General features: G+C 44.8%; 2 protein-coding genes across 2 annotated transcripts in view; one reads left to right on the top strand and one right to left on the bottom strand.

The window, feature by feature from the left end:
• Positions 1 to 7,501: 7,501 nt before the first annotated feature.
• On the bottom strand, positions 7,502 to 9,111 carry LOC116565030. The gene is made up of 2 exons (XM_032298579.1): positions 9,046 to 9,111; positions 7,502 to 8,917 (listed from the first exon to the last, which is right to left on the bottom strand). Exons 1-2 carry the CDS (start codon positions 9,109 to 9,111, stop codon positions 8,129 to 8,131), a joined length of 855 nt encoding a protein of 284 aa, XP_032154470.1. The 3' UTR covers positions 7,502 to 8,128.
• Positions 8,467 to 20,990, top strand: part of LOC116564763 (zinc finger protein 197) — an 80,178-nt gene continuing 67,654 nt past the window's right edge. The window contains exons 1-4 of the mRNA XM_032298077.1: positions 8,467 to 8,698; positions 10,149 to 10,689; positions 18,486 to 18,654; positions 20,886 to 20,977. Of these exons, the coding sequence (XP_032153968.1) occupies positions 10,267 to 10,689; positions 18,486 to 18,654; positions 20,886 to 20,977 (684 nt within the window). The 5' untranslated portion in view covers positions 8,467 to 8,698; positions 10,149 to 10,266. The remainder of the gene's footprint in view (positions 8,699 to 10,148; positions 10,690 to 18,485; positions 18,655 to 20,885; positions 20,978 to 20,990) is intronic.

Raw genomic sequence — 20,990 nt, 5'->3', positions numbered from 1 at the left:
GAAGTCATCCGCTTATGAGAAGTGGGTGAAGCAAGGAGTAGGTGAGTGCATCTGGAGAGGGAGAGTGTTAAAAGTGAAGTGAAAAGGTCAGGGAAACCTGGAGAACACCACCATTTAAGAGGTGGATGAAGGAAGAGCTCAGCCCATTTTGAGAGCCCAGATGTTTGATGCTATATACTAGAAAAGTTGTGTCAAAGTAGAACTGTAAAAGTATGTTATTACTGAAGTCAAGACAGAAGAGAAGTGCAATAAATTAAGAGTGGTCCTGTGACAAGCACCATAGCTTGGCTCACCCAACATCTTTTCTAACTCTCTTTCTCCTGGACTTCCTTCATTTCAAAAGTGTGGCTGTTGTAGCTGGGTGTGGTGGCTCATGCCTGTAATCCCAGCACTTTGGGAGGCTCACGTGGGAGGATTGCTTGAGCCCAGGAGTTCAAAACCAGGCTGGGCAACATGTGAGACTACGTTCCACAATTTTTTTTTTAAATTAGCCAGGTGTGGTGGCACATGCCTATAATTAATCTCAGTTACTTGGGAGGCTGAGGTGGGAGGATAATTTGGGCTGGGGAGGTCGCGGCTGCAATGAGCCATGATCATGCCACTGCACTCCAGCCTGGGCAACAGAACAAGATCCTGTCTCCAAAAAAGTGTGGTTGTCCAATATGGTAGCCACTAGCCACATATGGCTAGTTAAATTCAAATTAATTTAAGTTAAACAATATCAGAAATTCAGCTTTTCAGTCACACTAGCCAGGTTTCAAGTGTTGTCACCACACGATGCTAGAAGCTATTCTAGTGGAGCAGGTATAGAACATTTTCATCATCACAGAAAGTTTTATTGGACAAAGCTGCTCTAGAGGTTGGAAACCTAAAATGGTCTCCCAGATTCTCTTAGACCTAGAAGTGGCCAAATGCACAGCGCTAACATGTAAGAGAAAGTATTTGATGAGGCATCTCTTACCAAATAATTTTTTTTATTAAAAAAAAATTTTTGGCCTGGCACGGTGGCTCGCACCTGTAATCCAGCACTTTGAGAGGCCAAGATGGGCAGATCACGAGGTCAGGAGATAGAGACCATCCTGGCTAACACGGCGAAACCCCGTATCGACTAAAAATACAAAAAATTAGCCAGGTGTGATAACACATCCCTGTAGTCCAGCTACTCAGAAGGGTGGCACAGGAGAATTGCTTGAACCTGGGAGGTGGAGGCTGCAGTGAGCTGAGACTGTGCCACTGCACCCCAGCGTGGGCAACAGAGCAAGACTCCGTCTCAAAAAAAAAAAAATTCTATAGATGAGGTCTTGCTGTGTTGCTCACGCTGGAGTGTAGTGGCTATTCACAGGCACGATCATGGTGCACTGCAGACTTATGGGCTCAAGTGATCCTCCTGCCTCAGCCTCCAGAGTAGCTGAGATTACAGGTGCATGCCACTACATCCCACTGAAATAATAGTCTTTTTAAAATGTATGTATAGCTCACATTTATTTCAGTGTTTAATATTAGCAATGTTTTGGGTCTTTATTTAAAATATTGATGATGTTTTTGTGGCCAGAAATACACCATAGGAACTTAACTCATTTATATCAATTAGCCTATGATAAAATTGGTGGTTATATGTCATTTCACTTAAAGTCACAGTTTCCAAGAACCTAACAATGACTTTAGGTGAGGGCTTGCCCTGTACATATTTTTTTATTTTACATATATCACATATGATTATATTTTTAATAACATATTAAATAATCTTATATTACATATTGTCTTTTAAACAATATTATATTATAATATGTAAACATTCTATATATGATGTTTCTCTGGAGGACCCTAATACAAATATATGTATGTAATAACAGGCTGAACTAATGAAGCTGACACACTAGAAATTGCTTGGTATAATGTAAACCGGAGGAAGAAATCCAAAGCCGCAGGCAGAAGCCAGCTATATGTTTGCTTTCCAAACAGTGCTTGCAGAAATTTTTAGAGGTTGGTATTTGCTATGGGTTTTGAGACTGGAGGACATCACAGCAGAGCAGAATTGTTTGGAACAGGTTGAATGATTAGGATTAATCAGGTGAAACAATGCTAGCTATAGGTCTAGAAAAGTCCTAAAAGAAAAGATACATAAAGTCACTGGAGGCATTTCTTTTAGAGAAGAGTTGTAGCATTTATCCTAGTCCAAGAAGCAACAAGGAAACAAGCCAAATTCCAACACACAACTGACCTTTTCACAGAGTAGTTTCTGTTAGAGCTTTACTCTCAAAACCTTATTTTTCATCCCTCTCAGTGAGCTTGATGACAATGACTGAAAAATCAAGTCTCTTCTAATCCCAAACAATACTTAGAGAAATATCTCAGAATTTTCTTCATGTTTACCACCTTTCCAAGTTCTGACAGCTTCTGGGGTGAAAGAAGCCAGAAATGACAGGGAATTAGGATGAAAGGGGAAGAGGCTCAACTCATTTCTGGGGAACAACTCCTGGGGCTAGCCATATGCCAGGCCTTGCTAGTAGAGGGAAAAAGGAAACAATATTCCTGCCCACCTCTAATTGGGGAAAACCAGCCTGGCCCTCCAGAATGCCTACACTGAGGGAAGATAAAACATTTCCTCACTTTGGGAGTTCTGCATACTTAATTTGTAAAACATATGTGTGTGGAGCACCGGTGTTACTGGGCAGGTATAAAACATTTTGATCATCACAGAAAGTTTTTTAGATACTATTAGATACTTCTAGGTACGATTAGAACATATGGGCTTAGCCACAGAAGAGCTCCAAGGGCATATGGTACCCCTGGATGCCTCGTAGGTGAAGGGAATTTAAAACTGCACTAGGGCATCAGCTTCTCCTTGGCTGTTGTCCATTGTTCAACTAAGAAATAATGAATGCAAGTATTACCTATTTCCTAAATTGATGGAAGAAGAGGATCACCATGGGACATTATGGTGGCTTAAGGGCACACAAATTGTATGCATCTAAATAGAGACTGAATCGCTATTTTTGTTAATTTCCTACAGCCTATAACAGGACACAACCTGTACTGAAATAACGACTCCCACCCCCACATGGCAATTTGATTATGTTGTTCCTTCTGCCAGAAATGATCTTCCCTGTTCCTCAAGGCCCAACTCAGTGCTATTCCCTTTTAAGCTGCCTCTAGTCCCTTTCAGGATTAATCCCTTCTTTGGCTCTCTGAATTTCTCTTATGCAGGGTATCATATACTGACTTTATTAGTCACTGGTCTCTACCTGCTCTTGCCCTTGACATTTCCAAGGTCCAGGGCTTACTGCCTTCTCCCTGCAATTCAGTTTTTTGCATAGATGTCAAAATAGGATGTGTCAAAGCTCTCACCTTACCTCACTCAATCCTCCCAACTCTGAGAGGGAAGCAGGCATAGATATTTTTTCTGTTTCACAAATAAAGTAACTTAAGACTCAGAGTGTATACATAACTTGCCCAAGGTCACAATCCCAGCTGGTAAGTGGCAGGGCTAGATTCTGCCACACTTACAGGCTGGAAAAAAAATTCCAGTCTATGTTTGAGACCCTTTTGGAAGAATCTGGATTTCAAATCTGAGGTCTGAGAAAACCCAGAAACTGCCAGATTACAACCTATAATATCAAGCTTATTATTTCCAAGAAAAAAGAACATGTTTTCAGAGAATCAAGCTCAGAGACCTGGGTTCCTATCTCTCCAAGATCCTGTTTCCCCATCTATAAAACAGGAAGGTAGTGACTGGATTAGCAACTCTAAGGATCCTCCCTGAGTGCATGTGAACAACTTTGGTGTCTGGGAGCTGTGGGTAGGCTAGCCTGAAAATGCTCCTTTCTCTTCGCAGATTTGCAGCAGGAAGGGCCAGCAGCCAAGCTGTAGGGCCGGTGGGAGAGATTGGGAAAAGGACAACCGACCCCAGGACAGGGATTTAGTCAGGGCAGAGTACAGGAGTAGGATGGCTCAACCCTCCTTGCCCCATCCCCAGAACAATGGTGTAGAACCCCCAGGAAGCACTTAGAGCAGGGGCAGTACTGTGTTAGGAGGCAGAGGCCTGTGGGGTCCCAAATGCCATCACTAATGGACTGGGTCCCCAGTAAGTAATAGGCCTGTCTGTCCATTTATGTCATAAGGGAGAATCCAAACCAGTGCCAATGGCAAGTGGGGGCAGTCTGGGGCCACAGCTCCCACACTGGGGTCCCAGATGGCTTGCCCACAAGCAGTTGCCTGGGACAAGTCCTGAACTAAAGAACATCATCAGAAGCAATTTGTATTAGTCCATTCTGACGCTGCTATAAAGAACTACCTAAGATGGGTAATTTATGAGGAAAAGAGATTTAATCAGCTCATAGTTCTGCCAGCTTAACAGGAAGCATGACTGGGAGGTCTCAGGAAATTTACAATCATGGCAGAATGCGAAGGGGAAGCAAGCACCTTCTTTATATAGTGGCAGGGGAGAGAGAGAGAGAGAAGGGGGAAGTGCCACGTGCTTTAAAATGATCAGATCTCATGAGAAGTCACTCACTATCCTGAGAACAGCAATGGGGGAAATCTGCCCCCACAATCCAATCACCTCTCACTGGGCCCCTCCTCCAATTTGACATGAGATTTGGGCAGGGACCATATCACCACCTGCTCCGTGGTCTGTGCACACTTGAAACAAGTTTCCATTTCCCTCTAAGAAGCTCAGAGGCCTGTAGGGTTTGGTGGTTCACTCACCTGAGATCAGCTCCATTTCCCTCTAGGACGCTCAAAGGCCTGTGGGGTTTGGTGGTTCACTCACCTGAGATCAGCTCCATTTCCCTCTAGGAAGCTCAGAGGCCTGTGGGGTTTGGTGGTTCACTCACCTGAGATCAGCTCCCCAAAGGAGTCCCTGAGACCCCAGCATCCAGAAAACGCTTCCTTTCACCAAGTCACCCCCGAGGCTATGTTTGGTGATCACCGCTGACCCTCCCTGCTCTCATAACAGGGCCTGGCACACCACTGGCAGGAAGAAACCTGAAAGGAATTAAAAAACAGGATGAATGGAGGTCAGAGAAAGCATCTTGCAATAGAAAGAAGAGAAGGAGAAATGCTCTAAAGACCAGAAATCAAAGCCTAACTTACCCTTCTCAGACAGTAAAATGTTACTCAGCTACTAGGCTGTTTGCCAAGCCTCAGGATCCTCATCTGCAAACTAATGATCCTATGATACTCTTGTAGAGGCACTGGGAGTGCAAAGCAGATAAGCAGCTGTAAGGGATGTCCACGTCTTGTTCCCTCTAAGCCCCTCAATATAGCCAGCCACCACAGGCAACTTTCTACAACCCATACTGATCAGATTATTCTCTGTTAAAAGCTTTCCACAGCAACCTGGATCAAGGACATGTTTCTTAGAGGCTAGAGTGTACTTTGTGTTGGATGCCATGAAAACAATGGTGGCCTGACCATACGGTGCTCACATCCAGCTAAGGGAACAGCTAAGAGTTAGTGTCAGGGGACTCAACTGTGAACCAGAGAGGTATTAGCCAAGATGGGTCTTACAGTACAGCAGGGAGGCCAGTAAGTGGATAGTGTTAATGGAGTATGACAAATAAGGACCATAACCTATTGGTTATGGCAATAGCATAGCATGGCAGGCCACCACAGGAGCAAAAAGGAAGCTACCCCTAATCGAAGTGAGGGGCAGAAAAGGCTTCCTGGAGAAAGGGCTTCTTGTCAGTGCTTTGAAGGATAAGAAGGAGTTTTTGAGGTGAAAGGAGAATCTCACCATTCTCTTAGTTAGAGCTTGGGCCCCATTCACTCCCATTCACAGTGGCTGGGGTTTTCTGCACATATCACAGCAAGTACCCCCACCCTATGTGTCTAGGGCCCCACCTTCTTTTTAGGGTGTGTAGGCGTGTTCTGGCTAGGGAAAAGGGACTATCCACATAGATGATGTCAGAAGGTCTGAGCAGTTTGGGGGCAGAGACTCTCCAGACCTCCTGTGCTCCGCTCTTTCTGTTTTTTTTTTTTTTTTTTTTTTTGAGACAGGGTCTTGTTCTGTCCCAAGGTGGAGTGCAATGGCACAAACACTGCTCACTCACTGCAGCCTCAAACTCCTAGGCTCAAGTGATCCTCCCACCTCAGCCTCTGGAATAGGTAGGACTACAGGTATAAGCCACCATGCTTGGCTACATTTTAAATTTTTGTAGAGACAGAGTTTCACCATATTGCCCATGCTGGTCTAAAACCCCTGGCTTCAAGTGATCCACCCACCTTGGCCTCCCAAAGTGTTGGGATGACAGGTATGAGCCACTATGCCCAGCCTCTTTGTGGTCTTAAATCCAGGAAGTTCCTGGGGACACGCTCACAGCTGCCCTAACTCCAGGCAGGATTTAACATGGGAAGTGATAGTGATGATGCAGAGCAGCACAGTGATTGCTATAGATATTCTCTTTTATTATTATTACATACATACAGGGCAAACGTGGCAGACCTTAGTAACAATATGGATACAGTGGATGAACTGAGAGGAAACAAGGATGGTAAACACTACTAGAAAACACCTATAATACTTACAATGTGTCAGGCACCATTCTAAATGCTTTATGTATTTTATCTCATCCAATCCTCACAACTCTACAATTCAAGTATATTATTATCCCCATTCTCCAGATAAGGAAGCTATGCACAGAGAGGCCAAGTAACTTGCCCGTGGTCACCCAGCTTATGGGATGACACCCAGGGTTCCCTGGGTGAATAATACTTTTTACAGTGATGGGAATATAGGTTTGAGCTTGAGGGTTGTGGAAAGATGGTAAGTTTCGTTTCAGGCATATAGAACTTGAGTTACCTATTTGTTAGCTCTCATCCCAAAGCTTGAATGATGGTTTTCAAGAGAGATCGAGTTGGAGTACAGAATTCCCAAAGGCCTTCTGGAGTTGTATTTGGCCCAAATGTAGGTGTTCCAAGGTGCTATATTGAGGCATCATGGAGCGTCTTGCCCACTGGGGCCAAACCCAGTCATGGTAGATCAGGTCAGGCCCACAGTGCTGGTCACGGAAGTGCCTCTGAAGTCTAAACACACTTGCTCAGATGGGTCTGGTCTTCACATCCAATGAATGCCAACAACCTGAGCAAGAAACAGCTCTGAATAACAAAAAACCTCAATCTTGGCTATAAAATCCTTGTATTTCTTATACTAGGAAGCCAGGACTTCAGGACAACACATGGTCAAGGAAACCTGAAAATCAGGTCTGAGAGTATTTAGCCTGGCCTTGAGAGATTTCCTCCTCAAGAATCCTAAGCTTCTGAGGCCTTGATTTGCCAGTAGGCAATGTCTAGCATCAATGTCAGGCAGAGGCTGGGGTTTCTGGTTTTAAATAGCCAAAACCTCCTTGTGAGATTTCCAAATGTAGAAGGGGACCTTGATAACAGGAAGCCACCCATTAGGATCAATGGACAAAGACTGCTCCAAGAAATTACTTTTAAGCTTATGGGAACTCTGGAGCAGGACTTCTGGTGTCTGTTTCTATCTTGGACCATGCAGATATATGAGGAACATATGTCGGGGCCAGAGTTAGGCCCAGGACACCTGTGAAATACTGCCATCCCTAGAGAGCCCAGGAGACTGTTTACTTTGGGACCTGTAAAGGATCTACCTCCTGGGCTATAATGAAGATACATAGTTAACTTCATCATGCTTCTGCCCTTCACCCATGGTCATTAACATGCAGGACCTGCTCAGTCGTGTCAGTAACAAGGACCTGTTCATATACGACTTCTGTATCCAAACCATTCTTCAAAGTGAAGTTCACCTGGGTACCACCTGACACCCAGAGGCTAGACAATTGCCTCCTAGGTTACAAACTGCTCCCACATCTCACTTTATCTGCTCCTTGGTCGCCCTAGGGACCTCTACATGGACACCAGAATGCTGGTGCTATCTTAGTAAATATTAACCACATTTATGGGCCAAAATATCACAATTTCTAGACATGCTTCTTGATTTTTAAGATGCAGGTGCTCGCTGCTCCCTTCACTGAGACTTCAGATTGGGCATCACACATGGTATAACTGATTGCTCAGGATATGCCAGGCCTTTTGCTATGTAGTGTCTGTGTGTTACCTCATTGGGTGTTCCCAGCCCTGTGAGGTCCGCGCTATGCTCTGCAATTTTTCAGTTGAGAAAACAGGCTTGGAGGTTGGGTATGTTTCCCAATGTCACCTGGAGGAGATGGGGCAGAGCTGGGGAGCGTCTGGGTCTCCCGACTATGGCCTGAGAGCAGGATGTGAGGGGCCTGAGCCCTGACGAGTCCGCGCCCCCGCCCCGCGGCAGGTGGCCGGGCACTGCCGGTAAGAAGGCCCTGCCAGGTCTCCCGGGTGACGGGACGCGCGCGCCCACCTTCGCAAACGAGACTTCCGGGATCCCGGAGGGGCCGGAAGTCGAGGCCTCTCTCACTTCCGGCTCGGCCATTGTGTTTGCTTGAACTGGCAGTAGAGGTCTCTGGCTTCGTTGCCGAATGCCACCGCGAGTGGGCCGGGACGCGGAGGGAGGCGCGGCCGGAGCTCGGATCGCCGAAGCCGGCCGGGACCGCGCTTCTTCCCCGCGGCAGGTGGCGCGGTCCCGGAGACTCTCAGAAGCCGCCTGATGCAGAGCCGCTTCTTTGTCCCATACCCCTGACCATCCGTGCGTGGCACGGAGCCGGGTATCTGCGGGTACAGCGATGAACAGGGCAGACGTGGCCAGGTGAGCAGCGCTGCTGAAGCCTGGTTTAACACGAAAGGTAGATCGCTGTTTTCCCAGCTCTTGCAGCCGGAAACTATGAACCGTCAGATTTGGGTCAGACCCAGGCTTGGAATCACAAACGTGGAGCGTGACTTGGAAATGCAAAAATCCAGTTGAGATTTTAAAGTGCTGAGCATTTGGAACAATCCGGGAAGTAGGAGAATGGCCTGAACTTCTTACCTGTGTGGTATCTTAGAGCAGAGTTTACTGATTATTTTCAAGTACTTCTTTGTGTTTTTAAGGAGATTGAGACTCAGGGATCTGGGATGCTTGGTGAATTGGAAGTGCAGCACAGATGCCCTAGGTACCACTAAGGTGCTGATTTTCAATCGTTCAAAGTTTTCCTCCACTTCAGTATCAGCTAAATGTATCATATTCATTCGTTTCCCAATTATGTGCCTCTGTATGCCATGTACACACATGTACCAAGATGACTGGAAGTCAGCTCTGCCCTTTGTATACTCCCAGAAAGAGGGGAGACAGTCGTGTAAACCACAAACGATTATAGTGTGAGACGTGCTCTACTAGAGGTTTGAATGAAAAACGTAGTTTGGGATCACTAAGACGATAACTACCCCTCTAAGCCTAGCGTGATCAGAGAAAGCTTTCTAGGGGAGGTGCATTGAGTAAAAAAAAGGTCTGGTATATTCCGATGCCACCTGATTCCTTTCCTTTTGTGACCATCCAGCAGTTTGGAGGGTGAGAGTAGTGAGTTGTGCATAAACCATTTAAAATAAAGGGTTTTAGTGAGAGGTACACAACAGGAAGCTACCAGCACTCTTCCTGATGGGGCAATCAGGAAAGCCAAGAGAAAATGGCATTTGTTCATGGTCTTGACAGACAAGGTTGTCTCAAGTTGAAAGAAATAAGAAAAATTCAAACAAAAACTGTATGTGGCTTCTAGCTGTGTCTCTATAGCTTTAGCTCCAAGCTTTCTTTATTTTGCATTTCTATCAGTAGAAGTTTGATCATGTAGTCCCTACATTGGTTTATTTGTAATTTAAACATGAGAACTACCATACAAATTATAATACACATTATAAAACATACATTAAATGGAGTTAAATAACTTAGTATTTTCTCTTGCACCCTTTGAGATATCCTGCATTTCCCTATTATTGTCTTTATAGCATGGGTAATTGGGGCAAGAGGTAGGGAGTGTGGCTGGTTGTGAAGGGGGTAAGGCCAGGTTGTGAAGGGCTGTGACTGCAAGGCATAGACATTTAGATTTTATTCTGTAGGTAATGGGAGCCACTGAAACTTTAAGAAAGGCATTATTTGGAGAGATGCTTAGGGAGAATGCCCGGTGTGTTCTTTTTTTCCTGGAGCTTTGTTTTTTAACTCAGTGGAAGATATCATCATCCTGGGGCTGAACACTCAGAGAACTCTGATTTCTCTCTTGTTTCTGTAGGCAACACTGCCGTCACACCTTTCCCCAACCCTGAAAAATAGCTCCTGAGACCTGAACTGTAGACCATCATTTTAATCGGATCAATTGCAACTGGAACAAGCTTCTCTTTGGCGTCACAATGACCACTGAAGGCAGGGGAAATGTAGGCCTCATCCTCAGGAGTACTGCTTTCCAGAAACAAGAAGGGCGCCTGACTATGAAGCAGGAGCCAGCGAGCCAGACCTGGGGTCAGGGCAGCAGTCTCCAAAAGAACCATCCTCCTGTCTGTGAAATCTTCCGGCTACACTTCAGGCAATTATGTTACCACGAGATGTCTGGGCCACAGGAAGCATTGAGCCGGCTCCGAGAGCTCTGCCACTGGTGGCTCATGCCAGAGGTCCACACCAAGGAGCAGATCCTGGAGCTGCTGGTGCTGGAGCAGTTCCTGAGCATCCTCCCTGGGGAGCTCCGGACCTGGGTGCAGCTACATCACCCTGAGAGTGGTGAGGAGGCTGTGGCTGTGGTGGAGGATTTCCAGAGACACCTCAGTGGACCAGAGGAGGTAAGCAGTTGAGTCTAGAATGGTGTCCTGAACCATTCTCTAATGCTTGGGCTAGCCTAGGCATAGGCATTCTCCACTTTCCAGGCCCTAGGCTAGTTTGCCTTTAGGGTTCCTGAACTTGTCCTGTGGATAGAGGGGAAATAGTTTTGTGCTCCAAGCCATAAACACAAATGCACATCCCAGCTAAGCTCTGTGATTCGCCTTATGAAATACTGTGTTCTGAGCCTAGCTTCATCCTGTAGATTTACACAGTAATCCTGGCAGGTAGGGGATCTGCACGCTGGTTAGAATAGAGTGATCGGGGGAAGATGGGCTTTTGGGTATGCTGATAATATGGGTCTTCATTTGAGACATTCTCATTATTCACTTCCTTGGACTTCTCAGTCAATTTTCTCTTTTCCTGTCTCTTTGATTTTTTGAAAGGTGACATTTTTGGGCGTTGTAATTATTTGTTCTTTTTGCTAGCTCTCCAAGCCTAACTGGGATCTTTTTGCATCTTTAATTCTAATTTAAATTTTCCCTATTTCCCTGAGTTATCGCAAATGTAATGCCAAGGTAATTTAAACTAGAGGAATAGTTGGGAAAAGCGAGCAGTAAGACACATTGGAAAATCTGGTTCCTAGGACCATAGAGTTAACTAGTTCTGTGACTGTGTGTTTCAGTCAGGGTTCAGCCAGAGAGGCAGAATCAATAGGAGAGAGAGGGGTGTGTGTGTGTGTGTGTGTGTGTGTGTGTGTGTGCATGCCCATGCATGTGTGAAAAGATTTATTGCCGGCTGGGTGCAGTAACACATGCCTTTAATCCCAGCACTTTGGGAGGCCAAAGTGGGTGGATCACTTGAGGTCAGGAGTTTGAGACCAGCCTGGCTAATATGGCAAAACCCTGTCTCTACTAAAAATACAAAAATTAGCCAGGCTTGGCGGTGTGTGCCTGTAATCCCAGCTACTGGGGAGGCTGAGGCAGGAGAATCACTTGAACCCAGGAGGCAGAGGTTGCAGTAAGCCAAGATCACGCCACTACACTCCAGCCTGGGTAACAGCAAGACTCCATCTTAAGAAAAAAAAAAGAGAGAGATTTATTGCTAGAAAGTATCTTATGTAATTGTGAGTCTGGCTAGGCAAGTCTGAAACCCATAGGCAGGTCATCAACAGGGGCAGCCTGAAGCAGTGGCACAAGCTGAAGTTGCAGTGTACAGGTGGAATTTCTTTCTTCTTTCTCCTTCTTTTTCTCCTCTTCCTCTTTTTCCTCCTCTTCCACCTCTTCCTCTTTCTCTTCCTTCACTACTTCCTCCTCCTCCTATTTCTCTTTCTTTTTCCTTCTTCCTCTTCTTTTTTCTCCTTTCTTCCTCCTCTTTTTTATTTTTATTTTTTTTTGAGACAGGGTCTTGCTCTGTTGCCAACACCAGAATGCAGTGGCATGAACTTGGCTCACTGCAAGCACAGCCTCCTGGGCTCTAGTGATCCTCTCACCTTAGCCTCCTGAGTAGCTGGTAACACAGTCATGTGTTCCCAGGCTTCTTTCCTTCCTTCCTTCCTTCGTCTTCTTTCTTTTCTCTTTTCTTTTCTTTTTGTAAACATGTGGTCTTGCTATGCTGCCCAGGCTTGTTGTTGAACTCCTAGCCACAAGCGATCTTCTTGCCTTGGCCTCCCAAAGCACTGGGATTACAGATATCAGCTACCACACCTGGCCTGGTATTTCTTCTTCATGGAACCTTTAGCTCTGCTTTTAAGGGCTTACCACTGATTGAGTCAGGTTCATGCATTCATCCATTATCTAGTATAATCTCCCTTATTTAAAGTAAACTTATTATGTGCTTTAATCATATTTTAAAAATAGTTTACAGCAACACCTGCATTGATGTTTGATTAGTACCAAGTTGACACATCAAAAGATCATCGTACCTTGGATAAGTTAGTTCCTCCTAATGAGTTTCAAATTGTTCCCCTGTAATATAAGCAGCGTGGACTAGAGGTCCCCTCTACTTTACCGCTTAGCACTTTACCAGGGAAAACCAGAATAGAAGATTTCCCAAGTACCCAATATATCATTTTATTTAATGCTTTTTTTTTTCTGAGAGAGTCTCACTCTATTGCCCAGGCTGGAGTGTAGTGGCACAATCTTGGCTCACTTCAACCTCCACCTCCCTGGCTCAAGTGATCCTCCCATCTCAGCTCCCCTAGTAGCTGGGACCATAGATGTGAGCCGCCACGTCTGGTTAATTTTGTATTTTTAGTAGAGACAGGGTTTTGGCATGTTGTCCAGGCTGGTCTTAAACTCCTGAGCTCTAGTGAGCCACCTGCCGCATCCTCCCAAAATGCCAGAATTAATAGGTGTGAGCCACCATGCCCAGCCTATTCAATGCTTTTTTTTTAAAAAAAGCATTGAATTACGTATCTATCACTAGGAAATCAGTTCTAGTTGATCAGGGTCCTGGGGCTAGACATTTTTCCAGGATTATCAGCAGTGCAATTTGTCATTATCAACCATCATTTTCTTTGTGTAAACAAGTAAGCACATATGAGTACATCAACCATCACAAGGGCCTAAAGAACAGCTGGGCCAGCCATGGCCATGACAGGTGGCTGAAGACATATTTAGAGAACCATTTAGCGAGGGTGGCAGAAGAAAAATTTCTCTATTTCCTACTTGGTTTTGCTTAAGAAGTGAATGCTTCCTGGCCGGGCACAGTGGCTCACGCCTGTAATCCTAGCACTTTGGGAGGCTGAGATGGGCGGATCACCTGAGGTCAGGAGTTCGAGACCAGCCTGACCAACATGGAGAAACCCCATCTCTACTAAATACAAAAAATTAGCTGGGTATGGTGGTGCATGCCTGTAATCCCAGGTGCTTGGGAGGCTGAAGCAGGAGAATCGCTTGAACCTGGGAGGCGGAGGGCAAAGGTTGCGGTGAGCCACAATTGTACCATTGCACTCCAGCCTGAGCAATAAGAGCAAAACTCTGTCTAAAAAAAAAAAAAAGTGAATGCTTCCTCTATTAAAACTTTTAATGTTTTATCCATGTAGCCTCAGCAAAGGGTGACAGTTGAATCACAACCCAAGAAAATGCCTAGCAGTTGACAGGTGAGGCAGCTGAATGCTCAGGCTCCAACCTGGGAGTAGGGTCCTTGGAGTCCATTTCTTACTCTCCCACTACTGTCAGTGTTATGTTTTCTGACATGAAGGCATAAAGGCAGGACTGTCTTTCGTAAGCAGGGATTCAGAAAATGTTTATAGAATGGCTAAATGAATAAACAGACTTTTCCATGGAAGTTTGCCAAGAGGAGATTAAGGAGGGTCCTGGTAAATTGAAGTCATTTTGCTTATCAGGAGTAAGCCACTTTATTGTTGTAGAAGGAACATGTACATTGTGTACATTGTGTCTGGAAAAGGATTGTAGAGTGATCCCTGCTGGGCAGCAGAGTCATGCAATTTGCAGAATGCTGTATCTTCTTTTTTTTTTTTCTTTTACTTTATTTTTTCTTTCTTTTTTTTTTTTTAACTTTTTTTTAGAATGCTGTATCTTTTTTCATCTACCATCAGAGTTATAGAACAAGCAGTGCAGTAATCATTATCTCCATTTGACAAGTGAGCACTTGTAGTAAGCATTCCCTTGCTGAAAATATTTACCTGAAGTGTGGTTTTTGCTGATTATCATCAAGTGTGAAGACCAGGATTTTCCATCTCCCTAGTTTCTAAGCCAACAGCTTTTATCTAGGGTTTTACTATGGAAAGCTATATTAGAATGAGGTTTTCACGTCTTCAAGAAAAGGAAACCTATGACTCTATTAGTCTGTTTCCATACTGCTATAAAGAACTACCTGAAACTGAGTAATTATGAAGAGAAGAGGTTTAATTGGCCCACAGTTTCTCAGGCTTAACAGGAAGCATGACTGGGAGGCCTTAGGAAACTTACAATCATGGCAGAAGGCAAAGAGGAAGCAAAGACATTCTTCACATTGTGGCAGAAGAGAATGTAGGGGGAAATGACACACATTTTCAAATGATCATTTTAAATGAAAACTCACAAGAACAGCAAGGGGGAAATCCACCCTATGATCCAATCATCTCCCACCAGGCCCCTCCTCCAATTTGACATGAGATTTGGGTGGGGACACAAATCTAAACCACTATAACTCTGTCCCTGGCTGCTCCCAAATCTCATGTCCTCTTACATTGCAAAATACAATTACCCTTCTTAACAGTTCCCCAGTCTTAACTCATTTCAGCATTAACTCAAAAGTCCACAGTCCAAAGTCTCATCTGAGACATGGTAAGTCCCTTTCACCTATGAGCCTGTAAAATCAAAAACTAGTTAGTTACTTCTAAGATACAATGGTGGTACAGGCATTTGGTAAATGCTCCCATTCCAAATGGGAGAAATTGGCTAAAACAAAGGGGCTACATGTCCCATGCAAGTCCAAACCCAGTAGGACAATCATTAAGTCTTAAAGCTCCAAAAATAATCTCTTTTGACTCCATGTCTCACATCCAGGTCATACTGATGGAAAAGATTGGTTCCCAAGGCCTTGGGCATCTCAGCCCCTGTGGCTCTGCAGGGTATAGCCCCCATGGCTGCATTCACCAGCTGATATTGAGTGCCTGCACCTGGGTGCAAGCTGTTGGTGGATTTACCATTCTGGGGTCTGGAGGATGGTGGCCCTCTTCTCACAGCTCCACTAGGCAATACCTCAGTGGGACTCTGTGTGGGGGCTCCAACCTTACATTTCCCCTCCACACTGCCTTAGTAGAGGTTCTCCATGACAGCTCTGACCCTGCAGCAGAATTCTGCCTGGACATCCAGGTGTTTCCATACCTCCTCTGAAGTCTGGGAGGAGGTTCCCAAACCTCAGCTCTTGCCTTCTGCACACCCACAGGCCCAACACCATGTGAAAGGTGCCAAAGCTTGGGGCTTGCACCCTGTAAAGCCACAGCCTGAGCTATACCTTGGCCCCTTTTAGCCATGGCTGGAGCTGGACTGACTGGGACACAGGGCACCATGTCCTGAGGCTGCACAGAGCAGCTAGATCCGGGGCCTGGCCTATGAAACCATTGTTTCTTCCTAGTCCTCCAGGCCTGTGATGGGAGGGGTTGTTGTGAATGTCTCCGAAATGCCTTGGAGACATTTTCCCCGTTGTCTTGGCTATTAACATTTGATTCCTCTTTACTTACTCAAATTTCTGCAGCAGGCTTGAATTTCTCCCCAGAAAATGGGTTTTTCTCTTCTACCATGTGGCCAGGCTGCAAATTTTCCAAACTTTTATGCTCTACTTTCCTCTTAAATATAAGTTCCAGTTTCAGATCTCTTTGCTCACAAATACTGTGGACACTTTTTAGAAACAGCCAGGTCACTTCTTGAATGCTTTGCTGTTTAGAAATTTCTTCTGCCAGATACCCTGAATCATCTCTCTCAAGTTCAAAGTTCCACAGATCTCTAGGGAAGGGGCAAAATGCTGTTGGTCTCTTTCCTAAAGCATAGCAAGAATGACCTTTGCTCCAGTTCCCAGTAAGTTTTGCATCTCCATCTGAGACCACATCAGCCTGGACTTCATTGTCCATATCACTATCAACATTTTATTCAAAGCCATTCAACAAGTCTCTAGGAAGTTCCAAACTTTCCCACATCTTCCTGTCTTCTTCTGAGCCCTCCAAACTGTTCCAACCTCTGCCTGTTACCCAGTTTCAAAGTTGCTTCCACATTTCCAGGTATCTTTATATCAGTGCCCCACTTTCCTGGTACCAATTTTCTGTATTAGTCTGCTTTCACGCCGCTGTAAAGAACTACCTGAGACTGGGTAATTTATGAAGAGAAGAGGATTAATTGACTCGCAGTTCTGCAGGCTTAACAGCAAGCATGACTGGGAGGCCTCAGGAAACTTACAATTATAGTGGAAGGTGAAGGGGAAGCAAGGAACTTCTTCACATTGTGGTAGGAGAGAGAGAGCACACAGAGGGAAGTGCCACACACTTTTAAACAATCAGATCTTTTGAGAACTCACTATTACAAGAACAGCAAGGGGGAAATCTGCCCCCACCACTGTGATCCCATCACTTCCCACCAGGCCCCTCCTCCTATTCAACATGAGATTTGGGCAGGGACACAAATCCAAACCATATCAAAGTCCTAGATAATTAACAGGAACTTTGCTAGGATTTAATTGTTACTGAATTACAAAGTTGAATTATCACAGTGCAGTAAGTTCTATCTTCTGCCAATACCCAAAGCTCCTGTATTGAAGAGCTGTGACTCCCATTTTAGGGAGTCCTTCAGTTTCAAAAAACCTTTCAGTGGGAAAGCTTGGGAACTACAGAATCTAAGGAGCCTGCTGGTTCTAGCACTACACTGGTGCGATGAATATTAAAGGAGAGAATCCCTTAACATCTCAGCAGATGCAACCTAATAGGGCAAATCCTGTGTGGTTTATTGAAGGGGAAGTTATTTTTACTTCATGCTGTGCTATGTACATACCAGAGCAAGTGAACTTTAAAATGTGCCTTATTTAGATAACATTTTAGGTTTTCTGCCTTACATACTGGTAAAAGCAGTAACCATGAGATTGTGAGGAGCTGATTTGATGACAATAAGCAAGGGTTAGATGTCTATGCTCTGAGGTATTCTCAAGGTCTCCACAAGTTAGTGTTATCTGATCTTATTTGGCTTTTTAAATATAAATTATTGGGGAGAGGTAATATATATTGAAAACTGAGTTTGCAGATAACCTTAAATCTTTTAGTAAAATACCAAGAGGAAGTCAGCAGATATTAATTGAACACCAATGTAGGGATATATGTTGTTTTGGAGCTAGTGATCAAAAGTTCTTATCCTTAAAATGTTACATTCTATTGGGGAGACATAGACAATAAAGACCTAAGTAAAATTACTTAAAGATTAATACTTGTAATATATAAATTACAATGGGTTAATTGAGTCTGACTATCTGCTTTGTCAGTGTGTTTAGGGAAAGCTTCTCTGAAGAGGAGACACTTTTTCTCAGAGAAATTGGAAAAGCTCTCGAGGCTTGCCAGCCACTGTTCTGGGTATTGCTTCAGCTGTTAGCGTCAGTAGCATTATTTGTGCACATGAACATACACATACCTATCTTTTTTTAAAATATCCTTTGTACTTTTTTTTTTTTTTTTAAGATGGAGTCTTACTCTGTTACCCAGGCTGGAGTGCAGTGGCACAATCTTGGCTCACTGCAACTTCCACTTCCCGGTTGAAGTGATTCTCCTGCCTCAGCCTCTTGAGTAGTTGGGACTACAGGTGCATGTCACCACACCCAGCTAATTTTTTGTATTTTTAGTAGAGACAGGGTTTCGCCATGTTGGCCAGGCTGGTCTCAAACTCCTGACCTCAGGTGATCCACCCACCTCAGCCTCCCAAAGTGCTGGGATTACAGGTGTGAGTCACCACGCCCAGCATATTGTTTGTACTTCTGACTGTTCCCTTCTGTCAGCTAGTGCCCTAGAGAATGTACTGAATTGCTCTCCTGGCTCCCTTTTTAAATGGTTCTTCATAAGAAAATATGTGTCTGAAGACCTGACATAGAGTGTAAATGGTTATAGAATCTGGTTTTCAAGCTCCTAGCAAGAGGGTCAACAGAGGTATGGCGAGTAGAATTGGGAGCTTTAGATTCTGCTTTCAGTTTTTTTTCCCCAGTAGGCTGTAGTGGTGGGCTGGAAGGATACTCTGGCTCTTCTTTTTCCTAGCTTTCTTTCTGGTGAGGGCTGCTTAGAGGTTTGAGGTTCAGTACTTTCAAGGACGCTCTTTTGAACCCAATTGTATTTCCCTGTCTCTAGGTTTCAGCCCCAGCACAGGAGCAGGAAATGCATTTGGAGGAGACAACAGCTCTGGCTGCAACAAAGGAATCTCCTCCTGTATCACCCCTCAGTGGGGGCTCAGCCCCTGGAGCCCACCTGCATCCTCCTTATGACTCAAGGACACACCACTTCGCCAATGGGGACTTTGGTACTTATCTCTCCAACTTTGGCCTTAAGTCATGCCTCCTTTCTCTTCTCTGGAGTCTCCTTTTCTTTATCTGCCCATCTCCTACCCCATGGAATCCCTCATTGCTCTGCTGTCTGTCCCCCTTCCCTAGTGACCCTATTTGTTCCTCTTGCTTATTCTCTAATCATTCATGTGTTTAGTAAGTTTTCATCAAGCACGTGTCATAGGAAAGGCACTGACAGAGACCAGAGAGATGTAGTACATCTATTGTCACTGATTTCAAAGAGTTGTTTTTCGAGGTGGAAGGATGAGTTAGTCATGTGTAAGAAGAGGCAGCCTCATAAGATGCACATGAATGATATTTGTTCCTCAGGCGTTTGATCCTGTCACAGATGAGCAATGTGGGCATTGTAAAAAGTGATCACTGGGTAAAAAGCAAGATCATTGTGGGCTGGAACTGGTAATGAATGCTTCATGAAGGAGATAGCAGTGTATTGGGCAGTAAAAATGTGGAAGAATTTTGAAGGGGAGAGAAAAGTAGTAGGCATGCCATTAGAAGATACAACAAAGACTCCAAGCTGGGGATTCCTTGAGCCCTGATTGAGGTGGAGTCAGGGAAGACTCTAGTTGGGCCTTGTTTATACAGGACCTTGAGCTTGAGCAGGAAGATTTTGGGAGCCAAGGATAATATGTTAGAAATAGTACGTCAGGAGGATTAGTCTGGCACAGATGAGCATTGTGGATTGAATGGGAAGGAGCCTTAGTTAAAGGCTAGTGCAGTAGAATAGATGTGAGGTGATTAATGCCTGAAGTGCAAAGAGAGGAATGGGCAAGGATAAATGTAAAAAAATGTTATCATGGAAGCATGGAACCATGGGACTTGAGTTTGAAAGGAGAGGCAAGGGGAATTACAATGTTTTGGCCAATGATGGAATCATTGAGGGAAATTGAGAAATCCAAAAGAAAGGTGATAAGAACATTTTATTTATTTATTTCATGTTATTTATTTATTTATTTTAGAGAGCTAGGATCTCACTCAGTCAACCAGGCTGGACTGCAATGGCACAATCATAATAGCTTACTGAACTCCTGGGCTCTTGAGCCCCTGAACTCCTGGGCTCAAGAAATCCTCTCAACATGACCTCCTAGAACTATAGGCATGACACCATGACCAGCTCTTTTTCAAAAAAAAAAAAAAAATTTTTATAGAAATGAGATTTCTTGTTGGGAGCAGTGGCTTACATACTTGTAATCCCAGCACTTTGGGAGGTGGAGTCAGGTGGATCACTTGAGTTCAGGAGTTCCAGACTAGCCTGGCCAACATGGTGAAACCCCGTCTCTACTTAGCAGGTGCTTGTAATCCCAGCAACTCCAGAGGATGAGGCAGGAGAATTGCGTGAGTCTGGGAGGCAGACATTCCAGTGAGCCAAGATCATGCCACTGTACTCCAGCAGAGTGAGACTCTATCTCAGAAAGAAAGAAAGAGAAAGAGAGGAAGAAAGAGAGAAAAAAAGAAGAGAGAGAGAGAAAAAAGAGAAGAGCGAGACAAAATTTTTGAAAGAGAAAAAAGAGAAAAAAGGGGAAGGGAGAGGGGAGGAAAGGAAGGAGGAAAGGAATGGAAAGGAAGGGAGTAAAAAAGGTCTCCTTATGTTTCCCATGCTGGTCTTGAACTCCTAGCCTCCCACCTCAGCCTAGAACATTCATCCATTCTAGACACTGAACTTAAGGTGTTGCATGACACCCAAGTGAAATGTCCCAGAGACAGCAGGAGGCGTGTGGTAGGGGTCTGGGAGAGAAGTAAGAACTGTGAGAGCAGGATTAAAGTGATGAGAGTTGGTGAGATTGCTGACTGAAAGAACAAGGAAGCACTGGGGCCTGTGTTGCAAGGAGTGTCCATAATGAGAGTGCAGGAGCAGGAAGAGGAACCAGGGCATGAGGAACCACAGCTGTGAGGGGAAAATCAGGGCTGGCTTGTGCTAGAGAAGCCATGGGAGAGAGTGTGGCCAGAATAGCTTCCCTGGAAAAGGTTGAAAAGAGTGGGGACTTGGAGAAACACCCATGTTCTCAGCTTGACCTGGGACCCTGTACTGTGCTCTCCAGGGCAAATTCACAGCACACTTGGGATAAGGGCTTATTATGGAAGATGGTAAGAGTCAGTGTGTGTGAGGTGCCTGGGTTCTTATTGGGAACATAGATCTTATGGGAGCCGCAAGCAGGGCTTGTCCCACTCATAGCTTTCTTTCCTCCCTCAGCTCAACCTGCTTCTCCAGTTCCTACCCTTCCTCAAGTGGGAAACTCAGGAGGCCAAGTAGGGGCAACTGTACTTCGGATGGTCAGGCCCCAGGTGAGCTTGGTTC

This window comes from Sapajus apella, unplaced genomic scaffold (genome assembly GCF_009761245.1).
Source record: "Sapajus apella isolate SASKATOON/1434 unplaced genomic scaffold, GSC_monkey_1.0 scaffold38, whole genome shotgun sequence".
Lineage (NCBI taxonomy): Eukaryota > Metazoa > Chordata > Mammalia > Primates > Cebidae > Sapajus > Sapajus apella.
The sequence above is the reverse complement of the archived record's forward strand: the minus strand, read 5'-3'. Positions and strand labels throughout refer to the sequence as shown.